The sequence below is a fragment of the Hermetia illucens genome, chromosome 3 (genome assembly GCF_905115235.1).
Source record: "Hermetia illucens chromosome 3, iHerIll2.2.curated.20191125, whole genome shotgun sequence".
Classification (NCBI taxonomy): Eukaryota; Metazoa; Arthropoda; class Insecta; order Diptera; family Stratiomyidae; genus Hermetia; species Hermetia illucens.
In genome coordinates, this window is record NC_051851.1 from 90,223,746 (window position 1) to 90,251,278 (window position 27,533).

A 27,533-nucleotide genomic window follows, 5' to 3' on the forward strand; every position below is an offset into this window, starting at 1 on the left:
CACGTTCCATGAGAAAATTTGCAAATCGTTAGTCTGTTGTCGTTGCCGGGTTCGTCGTTTTCAAATCCATTCTGTCCTTAGCTCCTTCCCTGGCTTCGTAACATCGGTTTTTTGTGTAGGGTTGTCAGCCCTACCCAACCCTTAACTTAGTGGACCAGTTGGTACAATTTGCCCCGTTTTTAGACGCAGGAGACTCGCCTTCATCCTTCTCCATCTGCAGCTTTTCGTTAAAAAAGAGCTCCCAGCGGTCACCACGTGGAGGTGGAGATAGGATTTGGTAGTAGAGCTGTTGTTGTTGGCTCAACAGGCATTTCCCAGGTTTTATGCTCCATCGTGAGTGCCAATCCACGTTTCGCCTAGGGACCTAAACTACCCTTTGTCCAACATAGGAAATAGGAAAAGAAAATCCCAAACATCGCTAATCGTGGCCACTAAGAAATCAATGTACTTGTAAGCTTGAGATTGAAAATGAAATGGAAGTATTTTCTGAATGTTGCGAAGCCTAACTAAAATTCCAAAATTCGTTGTATTGATGAAAAATTACCAGGCATTGGATAAGGACAGGGGCTACAAAATCCCCGCTTTCCCCAACTAGAGTACTCATGAGGGACAAGCTATGGTACACAAGCTGTCGCTGTTGTACCAGATTGATCGATTGGCGTACTCTGCAAGTCGATGATTTTGCCAGTCCTAATATTGTACATTCGTCAGAAACTTGGATTCTAGAATAAGAAGGCTCGTTATTCTATAAGGAGCTAAACATGTATGATCCTAACTAACTTTTCGTAATTCGAAGTCTAAACCTTGCTCCAACTTATGATGGAAGAGCATGAACTTATTGACTGTTACCCTAATGGTGAAACTTTTGTTGATTTTCCTTAGTTTGTCGTTCGTGTACAAAAGTTACCATAAATCAGTGAAGTTTTAAATGCCTGGCAGCAAACGGAGAGTTAGGTCGATCCCATTGCAACAGAAAAATTGACTTTTGGATAGGCACAATAAAATTGGCGGCTAAAGAGACTACCAAGTGACAGGTAATACAATTTCGTTCGAATGTTACGACCGCATCTATGGTATTTGTAGAATTAAGGCGGTCATCCCGTGTGTCGGATCCGCGGAATCGAATTTTTTTTGGCATCAATTGTATCTAGATGTAGTGTAGAATATATAGGCAAAGTAATTTTTTGATATTCAGAGTCGTTCGGAAATTATAGTGTTAAACACGTAATAAGTCACATCACATATTTATGTCGATAGCCGTAATAAAACACGTATTTATCGGTCAGAGTGACTTTCGAATGATTTCCCTACAAGAAGAATTGAAGCCAAGGCTGTACATATGTTTCTTGAAGAAATCTAAGGTTTATGGACTAGGTATAGCAGATTAATGATCAGTTAATATTTCATGGCTAAAAAGCACTTTCTACTTTTTAAATGCGTTTTTCTCGAAACTGCATAATGAAAATCTGCTGCCACCATAGCCCAAAATCTATCCAACCAAATTCTTCGAAATGTTCACGACTTGTTCAGAACATATTTCTACGGTCCGCAAACTAAAATAATTGTGATTCATTCAGTAGTTTTTTTTTATTCATTAAAAAAGCCTCAAAAAACACCAAAATTCAGAAAAAAAAGTTTAACAAGGAAACGCCAAAAATTTAGCTTTTAATATTTTTTAATAATCCTAGTTTGCGGACTGTGGTTAAGTCTGCACGTTAAAATGCCGTTTACGTTTTTTCTTTAAGATGATCGCAGCGCCCTCTAGCGTGGCAGCAGAAAAGACCTTTTTTTGGAGATGGGTGTATAAATTGTCCTGTATTTCAATAATGAACTGTGCTGTCAGGCTGAAAAAATTATTACGCATGCTCAAGATATTAATAAATATATAAAACTAGTATTTATATCTTTATCCAGCTTTTCACAATAAATTTCCAAAAAAAGCGAAAAAAAACGCCTTCACACGGGATGACCCTCTTAAAAAGATTGGTCTCCTCCAGCTTCAACACGAACATGAACTACCTTCACGATTCAACTACTCGCTATGCCAGTGACAGATATCTTTAAAACCGGACCTGGCCGTCTCTAAAAGTGCTTTTATTTCTGAAGCAAATCAATCCAGGCAGGCCGACATAAGACTCCAGTGAAATGGAGAGTAGCAAACCTCATGAAAAGGAGAAATTTGTAAAAACCGTAATTTTCCCAAATAAGACCCATATCGGTTCCATATACCGAATAACGAAAGGGTTTGCAGGTGGTCGGGAATCCGAGGTGAAGTACGTAGAATTTTTGTGAATGACTACGAGCAACGTGAGTAGTGAAAGGTGAACTTCACCACGAATCCCAATTTTACTGCGCCCGTTCCGGTATCTAGCTGGATATTAAAAAAAACAATACTGCACTCTAATAGGCCATTCTTTATTTACTAAAAGCTACAAAACGTCACAGGTGAACGGGGCATGTTTCTGCTTTCATGCAAATTTAAAAGAGAATGAAATCTAGATGCTGACTGTGCGTCTGGTATTCTTGCGCATAACATTTCGATCACATTGATTAGGGAACATTAATAACTTCTCGGATGAAGTTCCAGTTGTTATCAATGAAATGTCTTCACCGTAATATGAAGATATAAACTGCCTGTCTAGATAAAAACGCAATCAATCAGCGAAGCAAAGTCACCGGGCTTGACAATTTCCCAAAAATTCTGTTTCTTGCAGCTCTTGCAACTCTTGCACGTCCTTGAATTCATGGGGTGCGGTATGTATGCATTTCTTGACATCGAAAATGTAATGGATAAAATCATCTTATAATGTACGGAACAATACTTCGCCAATCGACAAAGAGCATGTCAGGTTCCATTCTGGATTCTCTTGGACTCAAATCTAATGCTCAATACCCCGCACTACCAATTTCAAAGCTTCTTATAACTTCCCAATGGCATAGTCATTAGAGCGCTTAGTTGTCACACCAGAAGATCTTGGTTCAAATCTTACCGTAACTCGATGTCGGACACCAGTCTACTCAACCCAATCCGGGGTAGTAATCACGGACGAATGCAATGCTACCCGCTCTTGAACTAAGAGCTCTAATCCGTTTCAAGCTTTAGGTTTAAATTGGATTGTTACGCTATCGATTATTTATTATTATATCCAAAACCATTAGCAAGTATATCTGAAATAGAGACCAAAAGCTATTCCAAAAAACTTATTAGACAAAGCTGAAGGGACATCGAAGATCCAAAACCTTACATTTTGCATCCAAGTAAAGTCTATGAAAAACGTAATGTCCCAAGTGAATTCCTATAGGAACATGTGTCCCTACGTTAGTATCCTGTGGCTTATACTACACATTTCTTCGTGCTATCGTTGATTTACATTATACTGGCTTGCATGGAAGACATAAAGGTGATCAGTGGACTATGGCCTAACCATTTGGACACCTCGGCTGCCCTAACATCATCTGCTGATCCACTTGTTATAGATTACTTTACTTTAATTTATGGTTCAATGAAATCTCTATTCAACACAAATCTTAACCAATCTTAAATTTCAATTAAAAAACCCAGTAAAAGTGGTCAATTCAAATTGAATAACATGTTTCTTGCAATTAATTAAATCCTCAAACTTTCTTTATATTTTATTATTCAACAAAATTAATCACTGAAGACCAACTCTCTTTTTCTACTGACATCGAACAACAATTGTTACTGTCAATAAGGGACCTGCTATATAGATCCACAAGCAATCTTTAGTGGTTTTTGTTCCATCAACGTTATCATAGGAATGCTGATGTCGACGATAATGGAGATCCAAGGGAACCCCTATCAAAGTACTAGGCTCATGGTTGCTTACCTGTAATACGTGCGGAACGACCAGTTAGCTGCGCCGCTCAAGAAGTCGTAACTTGTGAGACGACGTGGTGCTGCATTTTTTTCGTGAGAAATTTTTGGGGCTGGTACATTTCGTGGCCTTTGCGGCGAACCTTGCGTGGTACCAGCATGGTCCGGCCGAAGGTTCCAACAACCTAATACCCGATCCTTATCTAGTTCTACTTCCCGAACGCAAAGCACCGACAGCCTCTACCAACTTAGAAACGGTGGCTATTAATGCCGCCACCAGCTGTTGCAGCTGAGCTACGTGGCTTGATGTCTCCGGAGACACCTCACCAACCACAGGTTACATGTTGAGGCTAACATGTCCAGGGACCCTAGCTCTGCACATGCCGGGATGGCCTGTGTGCCTTCCGGAAGTCACTGCAGCCACAAGCCACAAATACTTCGTCGACATCCAACTGCTTCATTTCACACAGCATTTGGCTTGACGCATGGCCACCTAGTGTTAGCTCTGTCAATTGATGGTTAAATTCGGGCGTCACCGCAATCACTATGAAGCCGGCCAAAGCCAGTTGGGTCTCGAACTAGCGGAACCAGGTCAGGGTAGTTACTGAAGGACCTCCCTCTAAACTATCGATTGACATGCTAAGCGGAAGCAAACAACCCACGAAAGATCAACAACACGCGGGCAGAACGAGTCCAGAAAGGAGCAAAAGAAAGAGCGGTGGAAAAGGAAAACAATCCTGCGCCGAAAATGGGGACACTCTTGTTTTCGAACAAGCTGAAAACTAAATAGAATTGTAACATACATTTCAAAGGAAAAACTAAATATAAAACAACAGAAAATATTGGTTTAAAGACGACGATCAATTCCAACTGTGTAGTTTTTTCATAATTTCTTACGAAACATCTCAACGTACGAACCAACAACTTAAGCTGATACAAAATCGTCTGTTGAATGTTAACTTGGTCACATATGTCGATGTTCTTCGCCAGCTGTTCTTCTTTCAATAGCTTCCTCTTTATCGGAAATGCGTTTTTCGGTTTTCATTTGGTTCTCGCTTCTTGCGGTGTTTTTGAAGAGCTGGCTTCGCCAACGACCCTCCGATTTTCAGCTATTCTAAGCCGACAGATGGACGATCAACGGCACCTTGTAATTAATTAAACCCTCAGACTCTATTTATATTTTATTATTCAATCAAATTAATCAATGAAGAGTTGCTCGCTTGGCCACATCCCCACTTAGTCTTGGACCTTAGCCATGTGAATCTGAATTTGGAAGAGGGTGAAGGTGAGCTGGGCTCAAAATTAGCTTCAGTCTGACGGGTTGTCACTTTTCCTGCACTTTTCCTGTTTGCATTGGTTTGTCTACTTAGGCAAATTTTCCTGGTGTCACCCGCCTTATTAGCAATATTAAATTCGTCTTCGTTTTTTGTCTTCAAGTTCAGCCGTTGCCGCCAATGATTTCTCTCTGCGGTTTCATAGTAACAGCATGGGGAAAATATCGTCGTCTTCTTCAAAACCAAGCTGCATCATATCATTAAGTCAATCTCGCCACCAATTCACCTTCTTCAATGCGAGAAGTTATCATTTCCAAGGGGGCATCCTCTAATATAGCGACTCTCCTCGGAGAATGACGATTATCAAATGTTATCGCATCTCAAACGACAGGCCAATTGATCTAATTCATCCAACTTAATGAAGGGCATAAAACCACATTCAACCATAAGCGCCCATTTATGGAATTAAGAAAGCAATCCAGACTATCGCCGTAAATAGGAGACAAGCTTCTAAGACAAGTTGCCCTCTGATCAAACCGAAGAATGGTAAACACAATGCTGAAGCACAAATTTGACAAAACAAAGAAAAATAAGAAAGGATTTCCTTAACCGAGGTTTGAAAACCGAGTCAGCTGAAAATAAAATCGGCTCAAAGAAGCGCAGAAAGCTTTAAAAACAGCATAAGATGCATTCGACAGGGACCGATTTCCCGGAGAAGAGTCTCGGCCATCCTATAAACTATGTGCTCGGAGTAGGTTTCTTAGTCAGCCAAAAAAAACAAACAGAAGCGAACGGCTATGCACTCTGCGCTTGCGAGGCAAATTTAGAAATATAAGCCTCATTAACGTTCACTCCCCATACAGAGGAGACTGCAGAGTCGGAGAAAGATACATTGTACGAGGCAGTTGAGCGGACCCTCGAACCCTGTCCCAAGTATGATATCAAAATCATACTTGGAGATTTCAACAGTCAAGTAGGGATGGAGCCCGTATTCAGGCGATACGTCGGCTCCCATAGCTTACATAGGGATACCAATGATAACGGACTGCGGATTATTCAGTTAGCAATATCGCATGAAATGGTTGTTGGGAATAGCTTGTTTGCGCGGAAAGCTATCCACAAACATACGAGGGCCTCTCCAGACGGGACCACTTTCAACCAAATTAACCACGTGTTGATCGAACGCCGCCACCTCTCAGCCTTGATGAATGTCAGAACATATAAAGGGGCCAATATAGACTCGGACGACTATCTCGTTCGCATCGTGCTCCGAGCTCGAATCACGACACCACCTACAATCCTCTCTAACAATCAGGTGAGAGTGAACACTGAAGCCATCCACAACAGAGCCCTCCGCAACACCTATAAGAGGGAAATGGATGCCACAATTACCGCAGTCAACAGAGATCCTGGAGGTGGAGCATCAACAAATGATCTTCACAACGACCTGAAGAACTTTATCATTGATACTGCCACAAACATACATGGCCCCCGACTGCAAGAAAAGCCGGAACGGCTGGTTTGACGATAATAAGCTAGCTACGGAACGGAAGAATGCTGCATACCGAGTAATATTGCATTCTCAAAGAACACGGGCATGCGGAGAGACTTATCACGAACTCCGTCGAGCGGAGAAACAACCTCACAGACGGAAAAACGAAGCCTGGGAGAATCAAAAGGTCTATGAACTCGAAAAATACAGGGGGCAGCCACACCATGCGCGCAAGTTTTACCAACGAGTCTTACACACCTCCATGTTCATTCTGCCGAGACAAAGAGGGAAATCTGATTTCCGACAGAATTGACATATTGGACCGATGGGGTGAGTACTTTGATAAACTATTGAACAACCAGAACATCGGCGAGTTGGAGGTCCCGCCAACTGAAGACGACGGACAAATACTGCCACAGTCCGTGCAATCCATCGGCTTAAAAATCATAATTCGCCAGGAGCCGATGGAATTGCAGCCGAATTGGTTAAATATGGAAGCGACCAATTACACCAATTGGTTCACTAACTTGTGCTCAAGGTGTGGGATAGCGAATCAATGCCATACGATTGGCAAAGAGGCATTATCTGTCTCATACATAAAAAAGGAGATACCACACAATGCATCAATTGTAGAGATATCGCCTTATGATAGCATAGCCAGGGTAAAACTGTGCACGGCCATGAGAGAATTCGGTATCCCAACGAAATGGATAAGACCGGCTAAGCTGACCCTGACCAATGTGCGAGGCCAGATAAAAGCAGCAGGATGTTCCGCGCGCTCACCATAGGGCCAAAGCTCTTATTGAGGAACAATAAAACCAGAAGGAAAGGCGCGAAGCTGCCAGAAAAGAAAGTCGTAAAGAGACGCAATGCAAAGTTGTTTTAAGATATCAGGTAACTAACAAGAATCCCTGTAGGGGTGACGAACACCGAAAATTTTGCCTTGCTCTAGTGAAAAATTATATGGTGGCAACGTCAGCGCTTCTGGCTACTTTATAGTACTTTACCTTTAACATATGTAGGTAGCGCAACAAGACTGTACACAGAAGGTGAAACTACTTAAGCAAGCTTTTTACAGGACAAAAAGATAACATGCGGTGGACAGCTAAGATGGCAGTTGCGTTCTGCGCAACTTCAGTGGTATTCGTTTTAATATATGTCATGATGTTAGCGGACGTTGCTGCACTTCTAATAAAAATTTTAGCTTGGTGCGAAAATCAATCGTAGACGGCGGCGATCCGAATAATATGGCAATGTATGTTTTCACATCACCTCATCATAAGACTCTTTAAACAAGTCGGGAAACCGGAAGTTGGACGGTTCAGGTATGAAAGGGTTTGTGTATTTCTTATATAAAGACATGTGAGTGTGCTTTTGTCCCATTAGAACGTAACACGTAATATATGCATATATTATGTGAGAGTATCCACTTTCGGGTTATATTGACATTCAAAGTCTTGGATTTGCACAGAAACGAAAACTTTGACCTATTATAGCTTTGTTACTAAACTGTAAAATTTTGTGGTCCTAGGATGAACTTGCAATGATTTTGTACCCATTTACTAAAAATTATAGTATCATACTATTATTATCTTTATTTGAAGGCATATCGGCATAGAGGGTTTTTCGAAGCTTAGGCACCATATAGTGGATTTTTTCAGATTTTCAGTTGAGTAGTTTCTAAGAATGGGTCCATTAAAGGGATGATCACTTTCGATCCTGCACTCCCCACCTGTCAAAAGTAAGACCAGATTCGGAAAGTACCAATTAAGACCTTTCATTTGAACATGGCTATATTTGGTGAAAAAGAAAATTACACCACCCCGTTTGCATGTATGGGGAACTCCCCCCCCACCCCTTCTCTTCTTCTTTTTCTTCAGCCTTTGTCCAGTTCACAAGCGGGGTCGGCTCGTCGTGATCCCATTTGGCTCCATCAAATGCCTGATCTGGCTGCAATCTCTTAAATTCTACGTAAGAGAATGTGACTGACTGTATGCATGAGCATTCACAATTTCCAAGTTAAAAAGATGATATTACTATTTGATGTCAGACCGAACCAAATGAGAACAATTTCCAAAAATTGTCTAGTTCCGGCCAAGTTTTGGTCTGAAATGTAGGCGGATTTACGGTCATTATAATTCGCACCCAAGCTTTGCGAATTATAAAAAGCGTATAAAACCTGCAAACCGCTTCGGTTACGCTGTTCCCAAGGCAGAGGTGAAGCATCGTCTGATAAATTGCGACCTGCTTTAATTTTGTTAATAATAGTAGGATTTCCATCAACAATAGTACAATAGTAAGATTTCACACAAACCTTAAAAACGGAATTTGCATCGTCGCTATTAAATTCTCGGAAAACAAAGAAATCCGTCTTCTTCTTCTCCAAAGGCTTTATCCTGATTTACATATTTTATTGGAATTAATCACTATTTTTCTTTTCTTACCCCATTTTCCACTGAAGCTCAAACTTCACAGATTCTTATTCGGCCTCCAATCAACAGAACCGCTGAAAGAAAATTCGTTCCGGGGTACAAATTAGCCTACCCCTATTATTCCCTTAGCTAATTTCGTTTTGTTTCTCTCTTTTGGGGTTTGCAGCCCCTTCCAACTCGACCTGCACCGATACGAGAAGGTGTTGAGTATAAGAGGTGCGATTTCCTCATGGATGTACCATTAAGTCGTATGTCGATTTACGTGAATATGTTTATATGAAAATATCGCACTTACGGTGAATAATTTTGATTTCACATATTTATTTTCAGGATAAGAGGACAGACTTTTGTGGCAGCTTTCGATTTAAAAACCAGAGACAGGCCTTCTAAATGGATTCTTGGAGGCGTTGCTTTGCTGCTTCAAGTTTAAATTATTAGATTAAGGCAAATGCTAATGTGCACTAGTTGACACAAACATTAAATGTTATGCAAAAATGCACTTTATCTCAGCAACAATTTTTTGCTTTTTTTCTATAAATATGGAATACACTGAACTGGAACACAATTTGATAGACAAAGACAAAGACAAAGATAGACAAAAACAAAGACAAGACTTCCGTATATCCCACCACACATTCCTCTGGGTATTCCCAGTCCTCTCTATGCTTCAGAGTAACTTCATATCTTCTACCAAACAGATGTATGGGGACACGAGAATCGGAAGACATTGTAAGAACTGGATTCAGTCCTCCCAGTAACTCTTCCAATGCTCTGTGCCCCCCACAAATCTATCCAGGGGCTGCAAATTGAGTAGTGCATTCAAAGCTGCACCGGATTTAGTGCTCATGGCACCAGTGATACCCAGACACACAGTTCTTTGTAGTGCGGCTAGTTTACGGTGAAAACCTTTTTGTCTCACCTTAACCCAACACACTACGGATGCATATACAAACATCGGCCTCATGAAAGCACAGTCTGTACAGCCCATAAGCTGTGAGAGCTCGTTTCATCTTTACCTCTACAAGTTTGCTCCAAAGAAGTTTTTTATCTAGAGTGACTCCCAGATATTTCACTTCTTCGGAGAGTTGAAGGGTAGTACCGCTCATCTCAGGGAGGCAAAGTCCATCCAGTTTTCTCCTTATTGTGAATTTGGATTAACTGACAGACCATGTCTGAGGCACCAGGTGTCTATCACATAAACGGCACGTTGTATATTCTTACACAGCGTTCCAAGATCCCGATCAACAGCAAGCACAGCCACGTCATCAGCATAAGCTTGATCGTATATTGGCAAATTTTGCAGTTCACATAGCAGTGAGTCGATCAGAATACTCCACAGAAGTGGTGAAAGCACACCTCCTTGGAAGCAGCCCTTCGTTGCTTCTGCAGTCAGGTATCGATCGACACCTACCTCAGCGCACAGCAATCGCTGCGTTAGCATAGCATGGATCCACTTAATTAAAGCATCATCAACACCATGCGCTCTGGCGGCATCTCAAAATTTTTGAAAAGGCGCAGCACCGTTAGTTCGTTCGGTGACATAAAGCTCAGTGCCACCTTCGGCAAATACAATGGCCAAAATAGAGAAATTGATTCAAACTCCGAATATTCTGCCCGTTAATATAGAAGAATACAATAATCGACTGAAAAACTAGCACTGTCATGAGCGTAATTAAGATGTTTGAGGAAAGATATCATTGAATTCCCCCCCATCGTGGATAACGATAGTGTTCTCGAAATTGATGAGGAGCAGGTGAAGCAGAGATCTGAACTTCCCACGCTGCTCCAAAACTATCCAAAATATGTTTAGTGCAGGAAGATCTAGAATGAAACCTAGCCTGAGAGATTAGATATTGTCTGCTATTTGTAGCCTAGCCTAAAATTGGTAGACCAGTAGCTTCCTCCGAACTACAATTTTTACTTTTTAATGGAGACTGCTTTCTGAAATAAAAAGGTATTATATTGTTCCTTGATTCCAGAATTATTTTAGCTTATGTGTGTGCGAATGATAGATCACACTCAAGACAGGTGCTATTATTCGGAATCTTAACGATCATTCACTTCTCCATGCATTGGAAAACCTTTTCGAATAGTGCATGTAACAATTCTGCAGAGACTGCAAGGACAGCACCAAAAAATTCCGCAGGAGGAACGCCGATCGCAAGAACAGTTTCGCTTGTTTTTAGAAAATCCAAGCCCACATGCTATAGTGAGTTGCCATAAGAAGTGGAACTTTACCGGATGTTATACGATAGAGTACCTAAGAGAGGTGCTCCTTCTACCTCTCCAGCTGTTTTCGTTATGGATGTAATGTGATGTAATCATTGCCGCGATGTATTTGATAACTACATATAGGATTAATTTTGATTTAGCTGGTTTAACCTTTCGCTATAATATAAGCTAAATAAAATTTTTCAATTTTTGAAGAAGGGCCTTCTAAAACTCTTGTCCACAATCCTATATAAAATTTTATCGCTAAAATAATCAAGAAATGTTAGATCCTGCAAATTCATTCGTTACCTTACTAGAGGACTTCTTTCAAAAACTACTCGCTTCCTTTGTTTTTCGTATTTTGAAGCTCAAAACGCTTTTAGACCGGCAAAGGCCAGTAATGATCCTTGTCTATGTCTGGATCAAGCCGACACAGTAGTAGACCTGGATAACCATTAGACAACCATCATGTGGTCAATAAGCGGCATCCCAATGCATACTCTAATATAGAGAGCTCTGAACTTGACAAGAACTATAAATTGCGCTCAACCATATGCAATGGAACAAAATAATGGCGGCCAGTTGTACTGGAAAAGCCACTCTCCCAGGAGGTCGGGCCTACAGATTCTGAGAAGCACCTTTTATGGCATTTGTGTTTGATGATATTAGTAGGAGTTCAAAAACATAACCTAAAGTACGTAAAAAATACCACTAACACCAAAAGAAGAGAGCTAAAACCATAAATAAATAATAATAATAATCGTTGACGCAACAAATCCCTACTGGATCAAGGCCTTGAAGTGTGTTAGAGCACTTCATTCAAGACCGTAACGATACACCACAGCACACTGTGGGAGGCAATGTGGTCAGCATTGCACTCACCCGAGATTATTACCCTGATTTAACTCAGGTACTCATTCACAGCTGAGTCGACTGGTGTCCGACATCCATTCACGATTACAAATTAATCTGCTCCCAGCGAAATTTGAACCGCGACCTTCCGCTACGACAGCCCAGTACTCTAACCACTTGAGCCACTTGAGACATCCGGACAAAACCATAAAACTAACGAGTAATGTAGCGAAAACACCTCAGGAAATGAAAAATGCGGAACTGCGCATAAAGCTCAACAAGCTGGAAAAAACTTTCGTTACAGTTTAACTCGCAAATTAAAGGACTACAGCGGGAAACCAAAATCTTCAAGAGAATATCGCAGACTAGTTCACTCGCAGTGAAGTGCTGCAGCCCTGATGTAAATGAATCACAAGGATACCACATAGATGAAGAAGAATTGGCCGTAGAAACTGACTGGATCTTGCAAACACGAAAAGAAAGTCACCGGAAATCATTAAAGTCCCGCGAAATTCGGTAAAGCAAAAAACGCAACGATATTGAAAGTGATAAGCACCTGTAAGTTAAAAGCCTACCATCACCAGCCATGGTAAAGGAGTACTCAATAATTACTCTAAACGATAATGGGTGGAAAGTACACACTGTAAACGCAGATGACTGCAGGGCCCTCTCAAAAAGAACGTACGAAAGCAAAAACAACAGGCTCTCACCGTGTCAAAAAGACGACATTTTAGAAGAGCTACAGAAAAAAGGCTCTCTCTCTGCGGTGAATATATTGCAAGACAAAAAAACTTTTAGTGAAAAAGGTGAAACAGTAGTCAGTAAGTGAGCACTCTCACTGTTTGAGCTCGACAATCTTGCCATCTCCACCGAAGTCAACATTGGCAAAAGAAAGAAATCAGGGAACCTCTCCAGAAGGTAATAAATCCGGCTCAATGGAAAATCCCCACAGTGGGAGCGAAAATAATAGAGTTGTCTGAATTCATGAACGGCAAACACACAGGCCATTAAAAACATGGTCAGAGCCATTCGTGTACTGAATAATAGTGACAAGGAAAATGCTTCAAAGAAAGCAAGCGTCAGGCAATACAAATGATGCCCCCTCAAAATTCAAGGGGCGATAATCTTGAAAAGAGGAGTAGATAGGGAGCGAACAATGATTTTGGATTCTTGTAGAACGCGGAATCGACAAAGGTGCCGATTCCAATCGAGCCAAGGGAACTAAAGCTCCAAAAAGGAACTAAGGGAGCATGAACCAAGTTTAACGTAAAGAAAAGCAGGACACATAAAAGAAGATTACGGCCCGAATTGATTATCATCTCGAAAAAAATAATATGACCTACGCAGATATCCTCAGGAAAGTCAAATCCGATCTGGGGTAGGTGGACCATAGAGAAAGCCTCAGCCAAATCAGACGATCCCAAAAGGAGATTTGATGCTGGTGCTGAAGAAGCCTCCGAGAAAAACGGCTGAAAATTTCCTCGGTAAGGTGGAGAAAAGAGAATACCCGCGAAGCAGTCCAAACCACTCGGTTTGCAAGATTCCGCAATCAAAGGACTGAAGAAGGCATACAGGCACCATCAACTTAATGGTACTTACGCGCGTACCCCTCGTTCATGGGCAAATACCCAATGAAAAAAGAGGAAAAGACTAGACGGTATCGTCCAAAAAGGAGGCACACAGAATAAACATAAGCAGAATACAATGCCTGACTATTGCTTTTCGGTCACGCTGCTGACAAGATGGAGGCCAGGTAGCGGCTGATAAATTATGCCTCCATCTTGGATGAAAACATCTAGCTTTTTCCTATTTTTTAAATGTCATCCTCAAATTGAAAAAACATACCTCTCAAAAGATGGTACAGCACCTTGTACCACCTTCTTTTGTCTGCTAAGCTTTATTCTTTTCGATCTGTCGCTTTCATTACCCTGCTGCCGTAAATGCTAGCTCAGAACAGCGTCGTCCTTCAACCACCTTTTGCTCTCCACAGTCTCCAGAAGCACGTCCTGTAGTTTATAATCGTCTTGCACAAAATGTTTTGAACACATACTAGCGTTTTTGAAGTCGATCTTCCTACACTTTTCGCAGAATTTTTTCGACTCTTCATAAATTGTCTCATTCTTCGGAAAACAAAATAATCTTAAGGTGTTCCTCCTTTGGCTTGATAACTACCACAACCATTTATCGCGCATCTCACCATTTTCAATTTTTCACAAAAATTTACCTCTAACACTATTAATAGAAAAATTAGAACCACAAATTTTAACACTTCTCAATAAAGTATTCGTAACGATTTTGGAACCTACTCGATAACCACAACGCAGGTGACGTAATCAAATTAAACAAGTCGGGAAACCAGGAGCTGGGCGCTTCAGGTATGAAAGGTTTTGTTTCCTTCTTCTGTAAGTATATTTGAGTGTAGAACTATCCCATTTGTTCGTGGCCCATTAAGAATATGCATTTAGCATGACAGATTTAGTACTTCGGGTTGTAAATTTACACAGTAAAGACAAACTGAGCAACTGTAACTTTGTTACTAATAGGATGATTTTATTCCAACTTAGAGATAATATGCTTCATGTTATATTTTATACTACTACCAAACTTAAGGGGGGTTTTACTCAATTTTCCCAATAATATGGTAATATACTATTATTGGTCATTGATGGTCAAAGGGTAGTATAGGTCCCGGGGCGAAACGTGGATTGGTACCCACGATGGTGCATAAAACCTGGGAAATGCCTGCTGAACCAACACCAACAGCTCTACTACCAAACCCTATCTCCACCTCCACGTGGTGACCGCTGGGAGCTCTTTCTTGACGAAAAGCTGCAGACGGAGAAGGCTGAAGGCGAGTCTCCCGCGCCTAAAAACGGGACAAATTGTACCAACTGGTCCTCCAGGTTGGGGGTTGGGTAGGGCTGACAACCCTACACGGAAAACAACCTGTTACGAAGCCACAACAGGAGCCTCGGATAGGACGGATTTTAAAACGACGGACCCGGCAACGACAAAGGAACAACGATTTGCGCATTTTCTCATGGAACGTGCGCTCCCTGTACAGAGATGAAGCTGATAAGCAGCTAGCCGATACCCTGTCCCAATATAGGGCTGATGTAACAGCGTTGCAAGAGATGCAATGGACAGGGACCGGTTTCCTGGAGAAGAGCCACTACACCATATATTATAGCGGTCATCCAGTAAACCATGTGCTCGGAGTAGGTTTCTTAGTCAGCCAAAAAATGAAACCTGCTGTTATCGGCTTTGAAAGCATAAGCGAACGGCTATGCACTCTGCGCTTGCGAGGCAAGTTTAGAAATATAAGCCTCATAAACGTTCACGCCCCTACAGATGAGACTGCAGAGTCGGAGAAGGATACCTTCTACGAGGCAGTAGAAAGAACCCTCGAAGCCTGTCCCAGATATGATATCAAAATCATACTTGGGGATTTTAACAGCCAAGTAGGGAAGGAGCCCGTATTCAGGCGATACGTTGGCTCCCATAGCTTACACGAAAAAACAAATGATAACGGACTGCGGACTATTCAATTAGCAGGGTCACACGAAATGGTTGTTGGAAGTACCTGGTTTGCGCGGAAAGCGGTCCACGAACATACGTGGGGCTCTCCAGACGGGACCACTTTCAACCAAATTGACCACGTGTTGATCGAACGCCGCCACCTCTCAGCCTTGATGAATGTCAGAACATATAGGGGGGCCAATATAGACTCGGATCACTATCTCGTTGGCATGGTGCTCCGAACTCGAATAACAATACCACCTAGAATCCCCTCTGACAATCAGGTGAGAGTGAACACTGAAGCCATCCACAACACAACCCTCCGCGACACCTATAAGAGGGAAATGGATGCCGCAATAACCGCAGTCAATAGAGGACCTGGAGATGAAGCATCAACGAATGATCTTCACAACCACCTGAAGAACGTTATCATGGATACGGCCACAAATATACTTGGTCCCAGCCGCAAAAGGAGTCGGAACGGCTGGTTTGACGATGAATGTAAGCTAGCAACGGAACGGAAGAATGCCGCATACCGAGTAATGTTGCATTCTCAAAGAACGCGGGCACGCGCAGAGACTTATCACGAACTCCGTCGAGCGGAGAAGCGACTTCACAGACGGAAAAAGGAAGCCTGGGAGAACCAACAAGTCTGTGAACTAGAAAAGTACAGGGAGCAACCGCACCAGGCGCGGAAGTTTTACCAACAAGTCAGCAGGATGAAGCCTTATACACCTCGATGCTCATCCTGCCGAGACAAAGAGGGAAATCTGATTTCCGACAGAATGGGCATATTAGAGCGATGGGTTGAGTACTTTGATGAGCTACTGAACAAGCAGAACATCGGCGAGTTGGAGGTCCCGCCAACTGAAGACGACGGACAAATACTGCCACCACCAAGTTTAGGAGAAACAGTCCGTGCAATTCATCGGCTAAAAATCCATAAGTCGCCAGGAGCCGATGGAATTACAGCCGAATTGGTTAAATATGGAGGCGACCAGTTACACCAAGTGGTTCATCAACTTGTGCTCAAGGTATGGGACAGTGAATCAATGCCTGACGATTGGCAACGAGGCATTATCTGTCTCATACATAAAAAGGGGGATATCACACAGTGCAGCAGTTATAGAGGTATCACGTTGCTGAGTACCATCTATAAGATATTCTCCACTATCTTGCTAGGCCGGATAGCCCCATACGGCCAGAACATCATTGGCCCATACCAAAGAGGCTTCACTCCAGGCAAGTCAGCAACAGGTCAGATTTTTTCTCTGCGGCAAGCGATTGAATATGGACAACAGTTGCACCATCTGTTCATCGACTTCAAAGCCGCCTATGATAGCATAGCCAGGGTAAAACTGTACACGGCCATGAGAGAATTCGGTATCCCGAAGAAATTAATAAGACTGACTAGGCTGACCCTGACCAATGTGCGAGGCCAGATAAAAGCAGCAGGATCACTCTCAAGACCATTCGACATCAACAACTGTCTACGACAAGGGGATGCGCTATCATGCGTCCTCTTTAACCTGGCCCTCGAGAAAGTGATCCGTGATGCTGAGGTGAATGCAAGAGGTACGATCCTCTTCAAGTCCACCCAACTACTGACCTATGCTGACGATATCGACATCATGGGAAGAACCACCCGAGACGTACAAACTGCCTTCATCCAGATCGAGCAGGCGGCGCGAGATCTTGGGCTGCACATCAATGAAGGCAAGACAAAATATATGGTGGCAACGTCAGCACCGAAGACGAATCAACCAACAACATCAAACCGCACTGGTCAAACACAAACACGAACAAGAATAAGAATAGGGGAATACAACTTTGAGACCGTTGACAATTTCTCCTATCTAGGGTCGAAAATCACAACCGATAACAACTACGATGATGAAATCCGCGCTCGGTTGTTGTCAGCCAACAGAGCCTATTTCAGCTTACAAAGACTGTTCCGCTCGAAACGTCTCACCATAGGGTCAAAGCTCTTACTGTACAAGACTATGATCTTGCCAGTCCTCATGTATTCCTCGGAAACTTGGGTTCTTAGCAAGAAAAATTGCGAACTCTTGGCCGCGTTCGAGAGAAGAATCCTCCGAAGAATTTTTGGCCCCCTACATGAGGATGGACGATTCCGTAGCCTACACAATGACGAAATCTATGGGCGATACCATGACCGTCCGGTTGTGGATAAAATCCGGCTCAATAGGTTACGGTGGGCGGGTCACTTAATCCGTATGGATGAAGATGATCCCACCCGGAAAGTCTATAAGGGCAATATCTATGGTAGGAAAAGAAGACGAGGCAGACCCTGCCTAAGATGGAGCGATGGCGTGGGCCAGGACGCCAGACAGCTTTTAGGGATATCGAATTGGTGGACCTCGGCGCAAAACCGTGATGTCTGGAGTTCCTTATTAAGGCAGGCCTAGACCGGATACCGGTTGTTGCGCCGTTGATGATGATGATACTATTATTAACTTAATTTGAACAGATATCGACATGGAGAGTATTTTGAGGCCTGGGCAACGTATAGAGGGAACTTCATAATTTTTTTTCAGATTTTTCGGTTGGGTAGTTTCTGAGAATAGGTCCGTTAAAAAATCATCACTTTTCAACCCTTCCAATCCCCACCTTTTTAACTAGTCTCAAAACTAATACCGGCTTCGAAAAGTACTAATCGAGATCTTTCATTTGATACCCCACATGATTATATTTAGTGAAAAAAAAATTTACAACCCCCCTTTTGCATGTATGGGACCCCCCCCCCCCTAAATTTCAACGTAGAAGGATATCAATCGTTGCATGTCTGGGGGTCCACAGGTCCCACCTTCTCACCAAATTTCCTGTTAATCGGTATAGCCGTTTCTGAGAAAAATGTCTGTGACAGACAGGAAGACAGACAGACAGGCAGACAGACGGACAGACAAACCGACAGACATTGAACCGATTTTAATAAGGTTTTGTTTTGCAAACAAAACCTTAAAAATGGCGAACATGATGTTCGGATGATATTACCTTGTCTTCTCTTTGCACACTGACTGGAATCCATCTGTCAACGAATTGACCCATTTGAGAGTGCGTCATGAAAAACATTATCCGACAAAACGTTGTAAAATATGTATTTCCTTAGTTCACAAATCGTGTTTATTTTTGTTATAAACGGTGCTTTATAATTAACACCCCATATTCCAGGTGTGGGAAAAACGGATGTGAGATACAACTATTGAATAACACCCTGCTTACTCTCCTACTTAGCAAAGATCGCAACTGGGATAGCTTCTTGATGAGTAAGAAATGTTCCGCAAGATCTAGAACTTTGGAGAAGTCAACGAAGATTGTACGTAATCCATTTTGAAGGATTTGTTTGCGAAACAAAACCTTGTTAAAGTCAGTTCAATGTCTGTCTTTTTTTTTTACGGAGGTGGAAATCTTCAAAAGACTCTGGCCTGGGCACGCCAGAGTGTGGGATTTTTACCCACTAAAACTATCCCCAACTCTCTCCCTACCCCGTGGAACCACCTTTAGGTATTACATCACGGTGCGAAGTTAGCTTACTTTAGCTAGGTCTCCTTCCGTCCCCATACATGTAAAAGGAGGGTGTACAATTTTTTTTCACTGAATGTAGTCATGTGGGGTATCAAATGAAAGGTCTCGATTAGTACTTTTCGAAGCCGGTCTTAGTTTTAAGATTTGTTAGAGAAGCGGGGAGTGGGAGGGGTGGAAAGGGATGATTTCTTTAACGGACCCATTCTCAGAAACTACACAAACGAAAAATCTAAAAAAATTCATGAATCTGCCTCTATATGGTGCCTAGGCCTCAAAATACTCTCTATATCGATATCTGTTCAAATTAAGTTGATAATAGTATATAACCATATTTTTGGGAAAGTTGAGTAAACCCCCCTTAGGTTTATCCCAGAGTTATAGAACTTGGTAGTAGTATAAAATATAATATGGAGCATATTATCTCCAAGTTTAATCAAAATCGTACTATTAGTAACAAAGTTACAGTTGCTCAAAATTGTCTTTACCGTGTAAATTTACAACCCGGAGTACTAATTCTGACATGCTAAATACATATTCTTAACGGGCTACGTACAAAGGGGATAGTTCTACACTCAAATATACTTATAGAAATAGCAAACAAAACCTTTCATACCTGAAGCGCCCAGCTTCCGGTTTCCCGACTTGTTTAAGATTTTGTGTGAAACAAAACCTTATTAGAATCGAATTAATGTCTGTCCGTCTGTCTATCTGTTTGTCACACCCGATTTATTCGGAAACGGCTGGACCGATTGTCACGAAAATTGGCAGGAGCGTGTGATGTGTTGTCCCCTTTTTAGACAGCAAAAGGCGCCATTTTATATTATGTGTAAGGGGGATTCCCATACATGTGAATGGAGGGTGCAATTTTTTTTTTTCATAAAATGTGGCCACGTGGGGTATCAAACGAAAGGACTCAATTAATACTTTTCCAAATTTGTTGTATATTTGGATATCGGGTGAAGAATAGGGAGTGAGGGTTCAAAATATGATCATCAAAAAGTGTGACAGGTCTCGTTCTCAGAACCTATCCAATCGAAAAATCTGAAAAAAATCACAGTAATGCATCTCTCTCTTATTTTGTTTTAGGTTTTTAGTCATTTGTATATGAATATGAATTACTGCAAACAGGAATGTGTGCATGTAGGTATATAGTATATGCGTGCTAATGAAGTTTGCCAATAGTGTCTAATTCAGATAGATATATTTGTACATTAACCCAGCAGTATTTAATATACGTGCTATATATGTACATATGAATGCTTTTGCGCACGAAGTAAATCGGAAATATGGGTACGATCAATTTATACACGTCCATATATAATATACACTCGCTAGAAAAAATGTGCGTACACTAAGCAGTTCCTGGTTATTCGTTAGTAAAACACACGAATAAATTAGTTTTTTAAAAACATTTTATTGTTTGCATATTGCTTGTGGTCTTGTTGCTTTGATAAGGCCACTTTTACGAAATTAGAATTCAAGGAAACTAAAATAAAAAAAGGGAAATAAGAAAAGTCACAAATGTTCAGTAGAAAAAGTCTGCGTACAGCCACATAATTAGGTGATTCCCCGAAATATAAATCCTTGCCATTTGGAGTAAATTGATTGTGAGTTATTGGTTTATGGCTGTGTTTGAAGTGTGAAAAATAAGGACGTTTTTTCGTTATTTTGTGTGTATAATTGTTATTATGGAATTGAAGCGAAAAGAGATTTGTGTAAGTGAAAGAAAAGTTATAATAAAATTATGGGAAGAAGGAAAAAGTTTCCGCGAAATAGCCAGGATAGTAGGAAGGCGACATCCATCTGTTCAAAGGGTAGTTAACAACTTTAAATCGACGGGAATAATAACATCGAAGCCACGATCTGGTCGCCCATCGAAGTTGTCGATTAGGGAAAGGCGAAGTATTATAGGTTCGGGGAAAAAGAATCCACGAATAACTGCACCACAAATAGCGAAAGATATTGAACTTAAGTTCAACAAAAAAATTTGTGCTGATACTGCACGGAAAATACTCAAGAGAGCTAGTTACCATGGGCGAGTTGCACGTAAGAAACCATTTATTTCATTAACTAATAGGCGAAAACGAATAAAATTTGCGAATAAGTACGTAAACCAATCAAATGAATTCTGGGAAAATGTGCTTTTCTCAGATGAAAGTAAATACTGCATTTTTGGAATAAAAGGAAGAAAAATAGTATGGAGAAAAGCATGTACAGCATTGAATAAAGAAAATTTGATGCCAACGGTAAAGCATGGTGGTGGCGGAATAATGATTTGGGGGTGTATGGCAAGTGGTGGCGTAGGAAATCTGCAATTTATAGAGTCTACCATGGACAAATATGACTACCTAAATATTTTAAAACGTAATTTAAAACAAAGTGCTGAAAATTTACGTCTGGGTGACGAATTTTATTTTATGCATGACAACGACCCTAAGCATACAGCTGAGGTTAATAAGCTGTGGCTATTATATAATGTTCCCAAACAGTTACATACACCCCCACAATCGCCAGATTTAAATCCCATAGAACATCTGTGGGATTTATTAGAACGCAGAATTCGCCAATACGATATAACTTCAAAGGATGTGCTGAAAAATGTATTACAAGAAGAATGGAATAAAATAAGTGTTGAAGAAACATCTAAACTTGTATCTTCTATGCCGAAAAGATTAAAACAGGTCATAAAAAGAAAAGGGTATCCTACAAGCTACTGATTTGCTTTTCATATTTACTCAAATTTAATTTTTTTTAAATATTTGTTTACTGTACGCAGACTTTTTCTACTGAATTATTGCGATTCTTTTAATTTTTGGCTTTATAACCTGGTTTTTGTAAGACTTATAACTTAGTGAATTAAATACACTAAAACTACGGAACTATTTGTAATGTTTGGATAATAAATTCGCCACAAAAATTAGCTTAATTTTTTTGTTTTACTAAGGAAAAGTATCATACTACTGAGTGTACGCACACTTTTTCTGCCTAGTGTATGTACAGTATTCGGAAATAGGCAGTTTGTTTGTTAAGTGTGAGGATAATATCTATGGCTATAGTATAATACGTATATCTTTTAGTTTGAACAAATACTGTTGGATTTGTAGAAGATGATCACAAAACCTTTATACGACTGTTGACCGCTCCCTTCGAAACCCATATTGTTTCTTCCCAATGAGATGTCCGAAGCAAGATGAAAGGCAGTCGTTCACATACCACTTGAGAAAGTTGAACCTGTTAAGCCTTGTTAAACATTACTCGGAGCAAGGGAAATGTACTGTTTACAATTTTTTAAAAGAATAGATAACCACCCGGACCGTAATTAACATTAACATCGGCATTTTCGTTGGAAATGACGAGTTCCGGAATGAAAGGACCATAGGGTAAAAAATTGTCGGAAAACATATGGAAAGGCACGGTAAATGGAAAATAATTGAGTGCTGCGGCAAATTTGATACTAGCAATGTCCACGTTCATCTTCGTGTTGTTCAGCTCCTGTAGCCTTATCACCTGGGCAGCAATAAGCGTGATATAATGAAATGTCGGTGCCCAGCGCAGTCTCATTAAAATACAAATAGGAAAATGGTAAAAAGAGACACACCTATACTTCATAAAGCATGCTTATATTCAAATTATGCCATCAAACCAATAGCTTTATTAAGCCTACACGGTTTATGAACCAATTATATTTTACCGTGTTTTTACAAAAATCGGAAAATCCAAAGCGTCACAAAAACCTGCCTATTTATGGAAGACCGTAACGGTACACACAGGATTACAGTGTACTGTATGAGGCCATGTGGTCAACATTGCGCTCGTCCGAGATTATTACCCTGATTTGACTCAGGTACTTATTCACGGCTGAGTCGACTGGTATCCGACGTCAAATCACGATACAAATCCCACTGTTGCCAATGAGATTTGAACCACGGCCTTCCGTACGACAGCCTTGTGCTTTAACCATTCACCTATCCGGACACAGGAAATGCTATACTTATATATATAATAGATGATGTAGGTGTACACCCAGAACTTATACGGAAATCATATAAATCAGAAATGTGCCTGAAAAGCAATTCGCAGCGTTTTGCAAGTAAAATCAGAAATGAAATGAAACTGGCGCATACAGAACTGTCATCTAAACATTCTTTCCTCCTTGAAAGTGATCTTGAAATACCGTCTAGAAATTCTGGGCACTATTCAAGATTGCGCTGGTTTTTAAACCATTTTCGACCAATTTTCCTCATGTCCGTCTCCTGTAAATGTGCTGCCATCTAGGGACAATATTATCTCAGCAAACCAATTTCCCAAATGAATCCGGACTATGTTTCTAGTATCCGTCGTTAGATGGCACTCAGGACAGGAGAAATAGAAATGATGTAATAACTGAAGGGTCGAGTCGAGACATACACCTCCGCTCGACTGAATACTAGATGGCACTCGGAACGGTAAACGCTTTGCAAGGAAAGCATTATCTCGCCATTCATGAATGATAATTAACAGTGAGGTGCATCTCAGAGGTCAGAAATAGATAATTCATTCATTCAAGTTGAATTAATTTGAAAAGTAAATGATGTACACTTTTTTTTCGTTGCTTGGAACTTTTTGTTGAGAGCTGTATTATGGTATGCATGCAATTTTTTTTGGATATCATGGGGTGACAACCTTTATTTCGCTCAGCGCAGTTTGGTTCCCAAAGTACAGAGTGATTGTCCGTGACACTACATCCTCAAAGATATATTCTGATGAATATATGCACATTTTCGCACTAGCCACAACATATATAAAAGTAGCAGAGATTTTCCCTATTCGCGACAACTTTAAATTATTTCTCTGTCTGTTTTTGAAAATCCCGTGATTAGACAAATCTCTACTACATTTTTTTCGTTTCTACTATATATTCCGGGAATAAAACGATTTCCACCAATTCCAATCTAAATGTCCCCACTATACGTATCCAGGCACCGTTGCTTCGGTGGTTCTTTTGGTCTTGCTCATCGACTTCGAAGTTCAAGCCAACCTTAGCAAGTTAGCGCGAATTACCTGATCGTACCATCGAAGGGGCTTTTCCCGCAATTTTTCCACGTTCGGTGTAGTCTCATCTCGGTTGCCGATATCCTCATTTCAGATTTTATAGTCGGCGAACACTCAGAACCATAGGCGACAATGCAGGAAATTTTGGATTTGAGATCTTCGATCGGAAAGAACGCCAATTGTAGACCGCCACTTCATCCGGGTTGCGCTAATGCGTGAAGCAATTTCATAAAGCAATTCCCCGTTGGCTGATAGCATTAACCCGAGATATTTAAATTCCTCTTTCTTCCACAAATTTCGGGCAGTTGAAGAATACATGCTCTGGGTCGTCCTCTGCGACTCTATCGTAATTTGGACAGTCGGGTATGTCCTCCAATTTAAACCTGTGCAGGTATTGGCGATATCCTGCGTGCCCCGTGAGAAACTGGGTGAGATTATAGTTAATCAGCAAGCATTCGCGGAGTTAGACGTGGTGCTCACTCGTAGAATGACGTTTTGGTTGTCAGGATAGATGGCGAAAACCTTTGAGGGGGTTAAACGTTTTCCTCGGCACTTAAGTTCGATATATCCCTGGATGATACGGCCAGAGAAAACCCACCCAAATTATCCATTGACTGAGGGAAACATTCAATGTGCAACCCAACTTCTTATGGAACAACGAAATAGCAGCTTTACGAGCCGCATGTTTCTGGGCTGGGAGGCTTTACCAGCCACTTAGAAGAAAACTAAGTAGCATTGATCGAGAGAAGACACATAGACCACTGCAGGCCACCCCGTCATTCCGAAGAGGAAAAAGAATTACTTCAAACCATTATTGTACGTCGTCAGTGTGTTTTTGTACTCATCCTATGTGCGTTTTGTGCTCATCCTATGTTCCTAGCTTATTGTTAAGGATAAATTCAAGAGGGTATTTACCTCTTCGATTGCCGTCGCTACTTCCTTAGATCGCATTATGGGCATTGGCATCGGGACCGAGGAGAAGTGATAGCGCCTTTCTCCAGCACAACTTCATCAATATAACGACTAATTCAAACTTTGAAAAATAATTATGAGTATATTTTAAATTTGGCTTAAGAATAATGCAAGTTCTTGGTGCCCCACAAAAGAAATCCAAAATTATCTCTATATTTCTCCTTGCAGACTACAAACCTTCCGGCAGTACACCCTGGGTTTATGTACCAACACCACTTTAATGTTATGCTTGAAAATTACTCTTTCAATTACTGCAGATGCAGTTTCTGCATGGTATAGATTTAACTGGGCTATTGGCTCCATTAATCCCTGGAGCTCTTCTCCAGTGTCGGAGTAGACTAATACGTTCTCCTTCTCCTAATCGAACATACCCAAAAAATACAAAATTGGAACTGCTATGGACTCAAATGTATCATCCGGCCTTGGTGCTGTGCCTCCTCTAGTTCCTTTGCAGTGAAGAGTTTTCCTTCCTTCATCGACAGTGCCAGTTCCGATGGGGTGAACAGGAAAAAGTGCCTGCAAGATTTCTGCCATCTTTGCTCTTTCCGTAGAACAAGGTGACCTATAGGAACCGAGTTTTTGGTAACCAATTTATACTCGAGGCCCCATGGCTTTCTGTTTACGTCGTTGATTGGCTCCTGGCAGCAGTGCTCCTTCTGCCTGTTGATTTCGTGGCGAAGTTCCTTTTCCCGCTCTTCGTAGGTTTGACCATTTCACGCATCTAGCAGTACAGCAAATTGTTGAATGAACTAGCGATTCAGTTGCAATTCTTCTCCCCGCGCTTGGTACTTGTCGGCTCTCTTAAGAGAGCTTCAGCAAATTTTACAATGCCAATTTTCTCAATGTTCCACCCGGTATGTGTTTGCCAGACGGCAGAGCACTGAGAAGAACCGTTTGTCACTTTGAAGTACTGATGATCTTCCATTATCTTCCATCGTTGGACTGCTGAAATTAAGGACTCCGTAGCAAAAGCTAATGCCGAATGGTGAAGTGTTGAGTAATAAAAATAATAGTTGGCGCAACCATCCTTACTGGATCAGTGCCTTGAAATGTGTTAGAGCACTTCATTCAAGACTGTGACGGTACACTACAGGTTAGCCTGTAGGGGGCAATATGGGCAGCATTGCGCTTTCCCGAGATTATTTCCCCGATTTGACTCAGGTGCCCATTCATAGCTGAATCGACTAGTATCCGACGTCAAATCACGATACAAATACCACTGCTACCAGTGAGATTTGAACCGCAACCTTCCCTACGACAGTCTTGTGCTCTAACCACTCAGCTGTCCGGACACAGCGAAGTGTTGAAACCCGTATGTAAATGGTTACTTGGCGCATTCAACACATGTTTGACAGCGCGTGTTTTTCCCTCCCGCTGCAAGTTTGCGAGATTTGTGTTGGTAATCAAGGGCAAAAACAAGAAGCACGACTAACTAACTGATACTCCCCAACACAACATGGTTTTAGAGCGGAACGAACTGGAAATGATGCAATGAATGAAGTGCAACAAGTGGTAAAACTGACTGAGGCACACAGTCGCCACTGTGACCCTTCACGTAAAACTGTTCCCGCACCTTCAATTCTAGAAGGTGGTGCCACATGCTCCGGCTACCTATTGTGGGTGCTGAAGGACTATTTAAAGGACTATGGCCTACGAAACCCGCAAAGGACAGCACCGAACGAAGGTCACATTGGGCCGGTCAGAGATCTATCCTTGATTCGGACCTATGGAACGGCATATATGATAGTGTTCGATGAGTGGAGATGCTTGATTAATCGCACCTGATCGGGTACGTGGATGATGCTGGGGCACTGGCTACTACACGAACAGTTGAGCAAGGTCAGCGCATACTGGAAATGTGGTGATTAAGCGGATGGATTGCTGAGCATGGATTCTAACTCTGGAGAAAACCCCCCCCCCCCCCCGAAGTCGTTGTGCTGACCAAGGAAGGGGCTCGCATAGTCCTTCCTATTCAGGTTGGTAAACCCATGGCTAGAATGTTTACGATTTGCCGGCTGATGTCCAACGTCAGAAGTCTCTTATCCAGTAGGTGTCGCTTGATGTTGAGCGCTGTTGCATTCATCCACCTTTACGGTTCCGAAGTTCAGGTCGACTCCCTCAGTAAGGAATTGTTCCATAACCGCCTAACGCCAGTGAAAAGACGAGAGGCTCTGCGAATTGTGTCAGCCTATTGTACTGTCTCTCAGCCAGCTATAATAGTGATAGCGAGAGTTCTTCCCATCACTCTCCATGCTGCGAGTGGAGGTTTATAGACCTTGGAAAAAGCGAGGGAAATAAGGAAACCTTCTCGCTTGTGAAGAGAGAGCCCGTACTCTCTGACCGTGGCAACAATCTTGGGAAAGAGAATC

General features: G+C 41.6%; 1 protein-coding gene across 2 annotated transcripts in view; it reads left to right on the plus strand.

Moving 5' to 3' along the window:
* Nucleotides 1-9,546, plus strand: part of LOC119652359 (dynein beta chain, ciliary) — a 155,248-nt gene extending 145,702 nt beyond the window's left edge. For both annotated transcript variants that reach the window (XM_038056444.1, XM_038056445.1), the window contains exon 32: nucleotides 9,364-9,546. In XM_038056444.1, coding sequence (XP_037912372.1) covers nucleotides 9,364-9,463 — 100 coding nt within the window. In that variant the 3' untranslated portion in view covers nucleotides 9,464-9,546. The remainder of the gene's footprint in view (nucleotides 1-9,363) is intronic.
* Nucleotides 9,547-27,533: the final 17,987 nt, after the last annotated feature.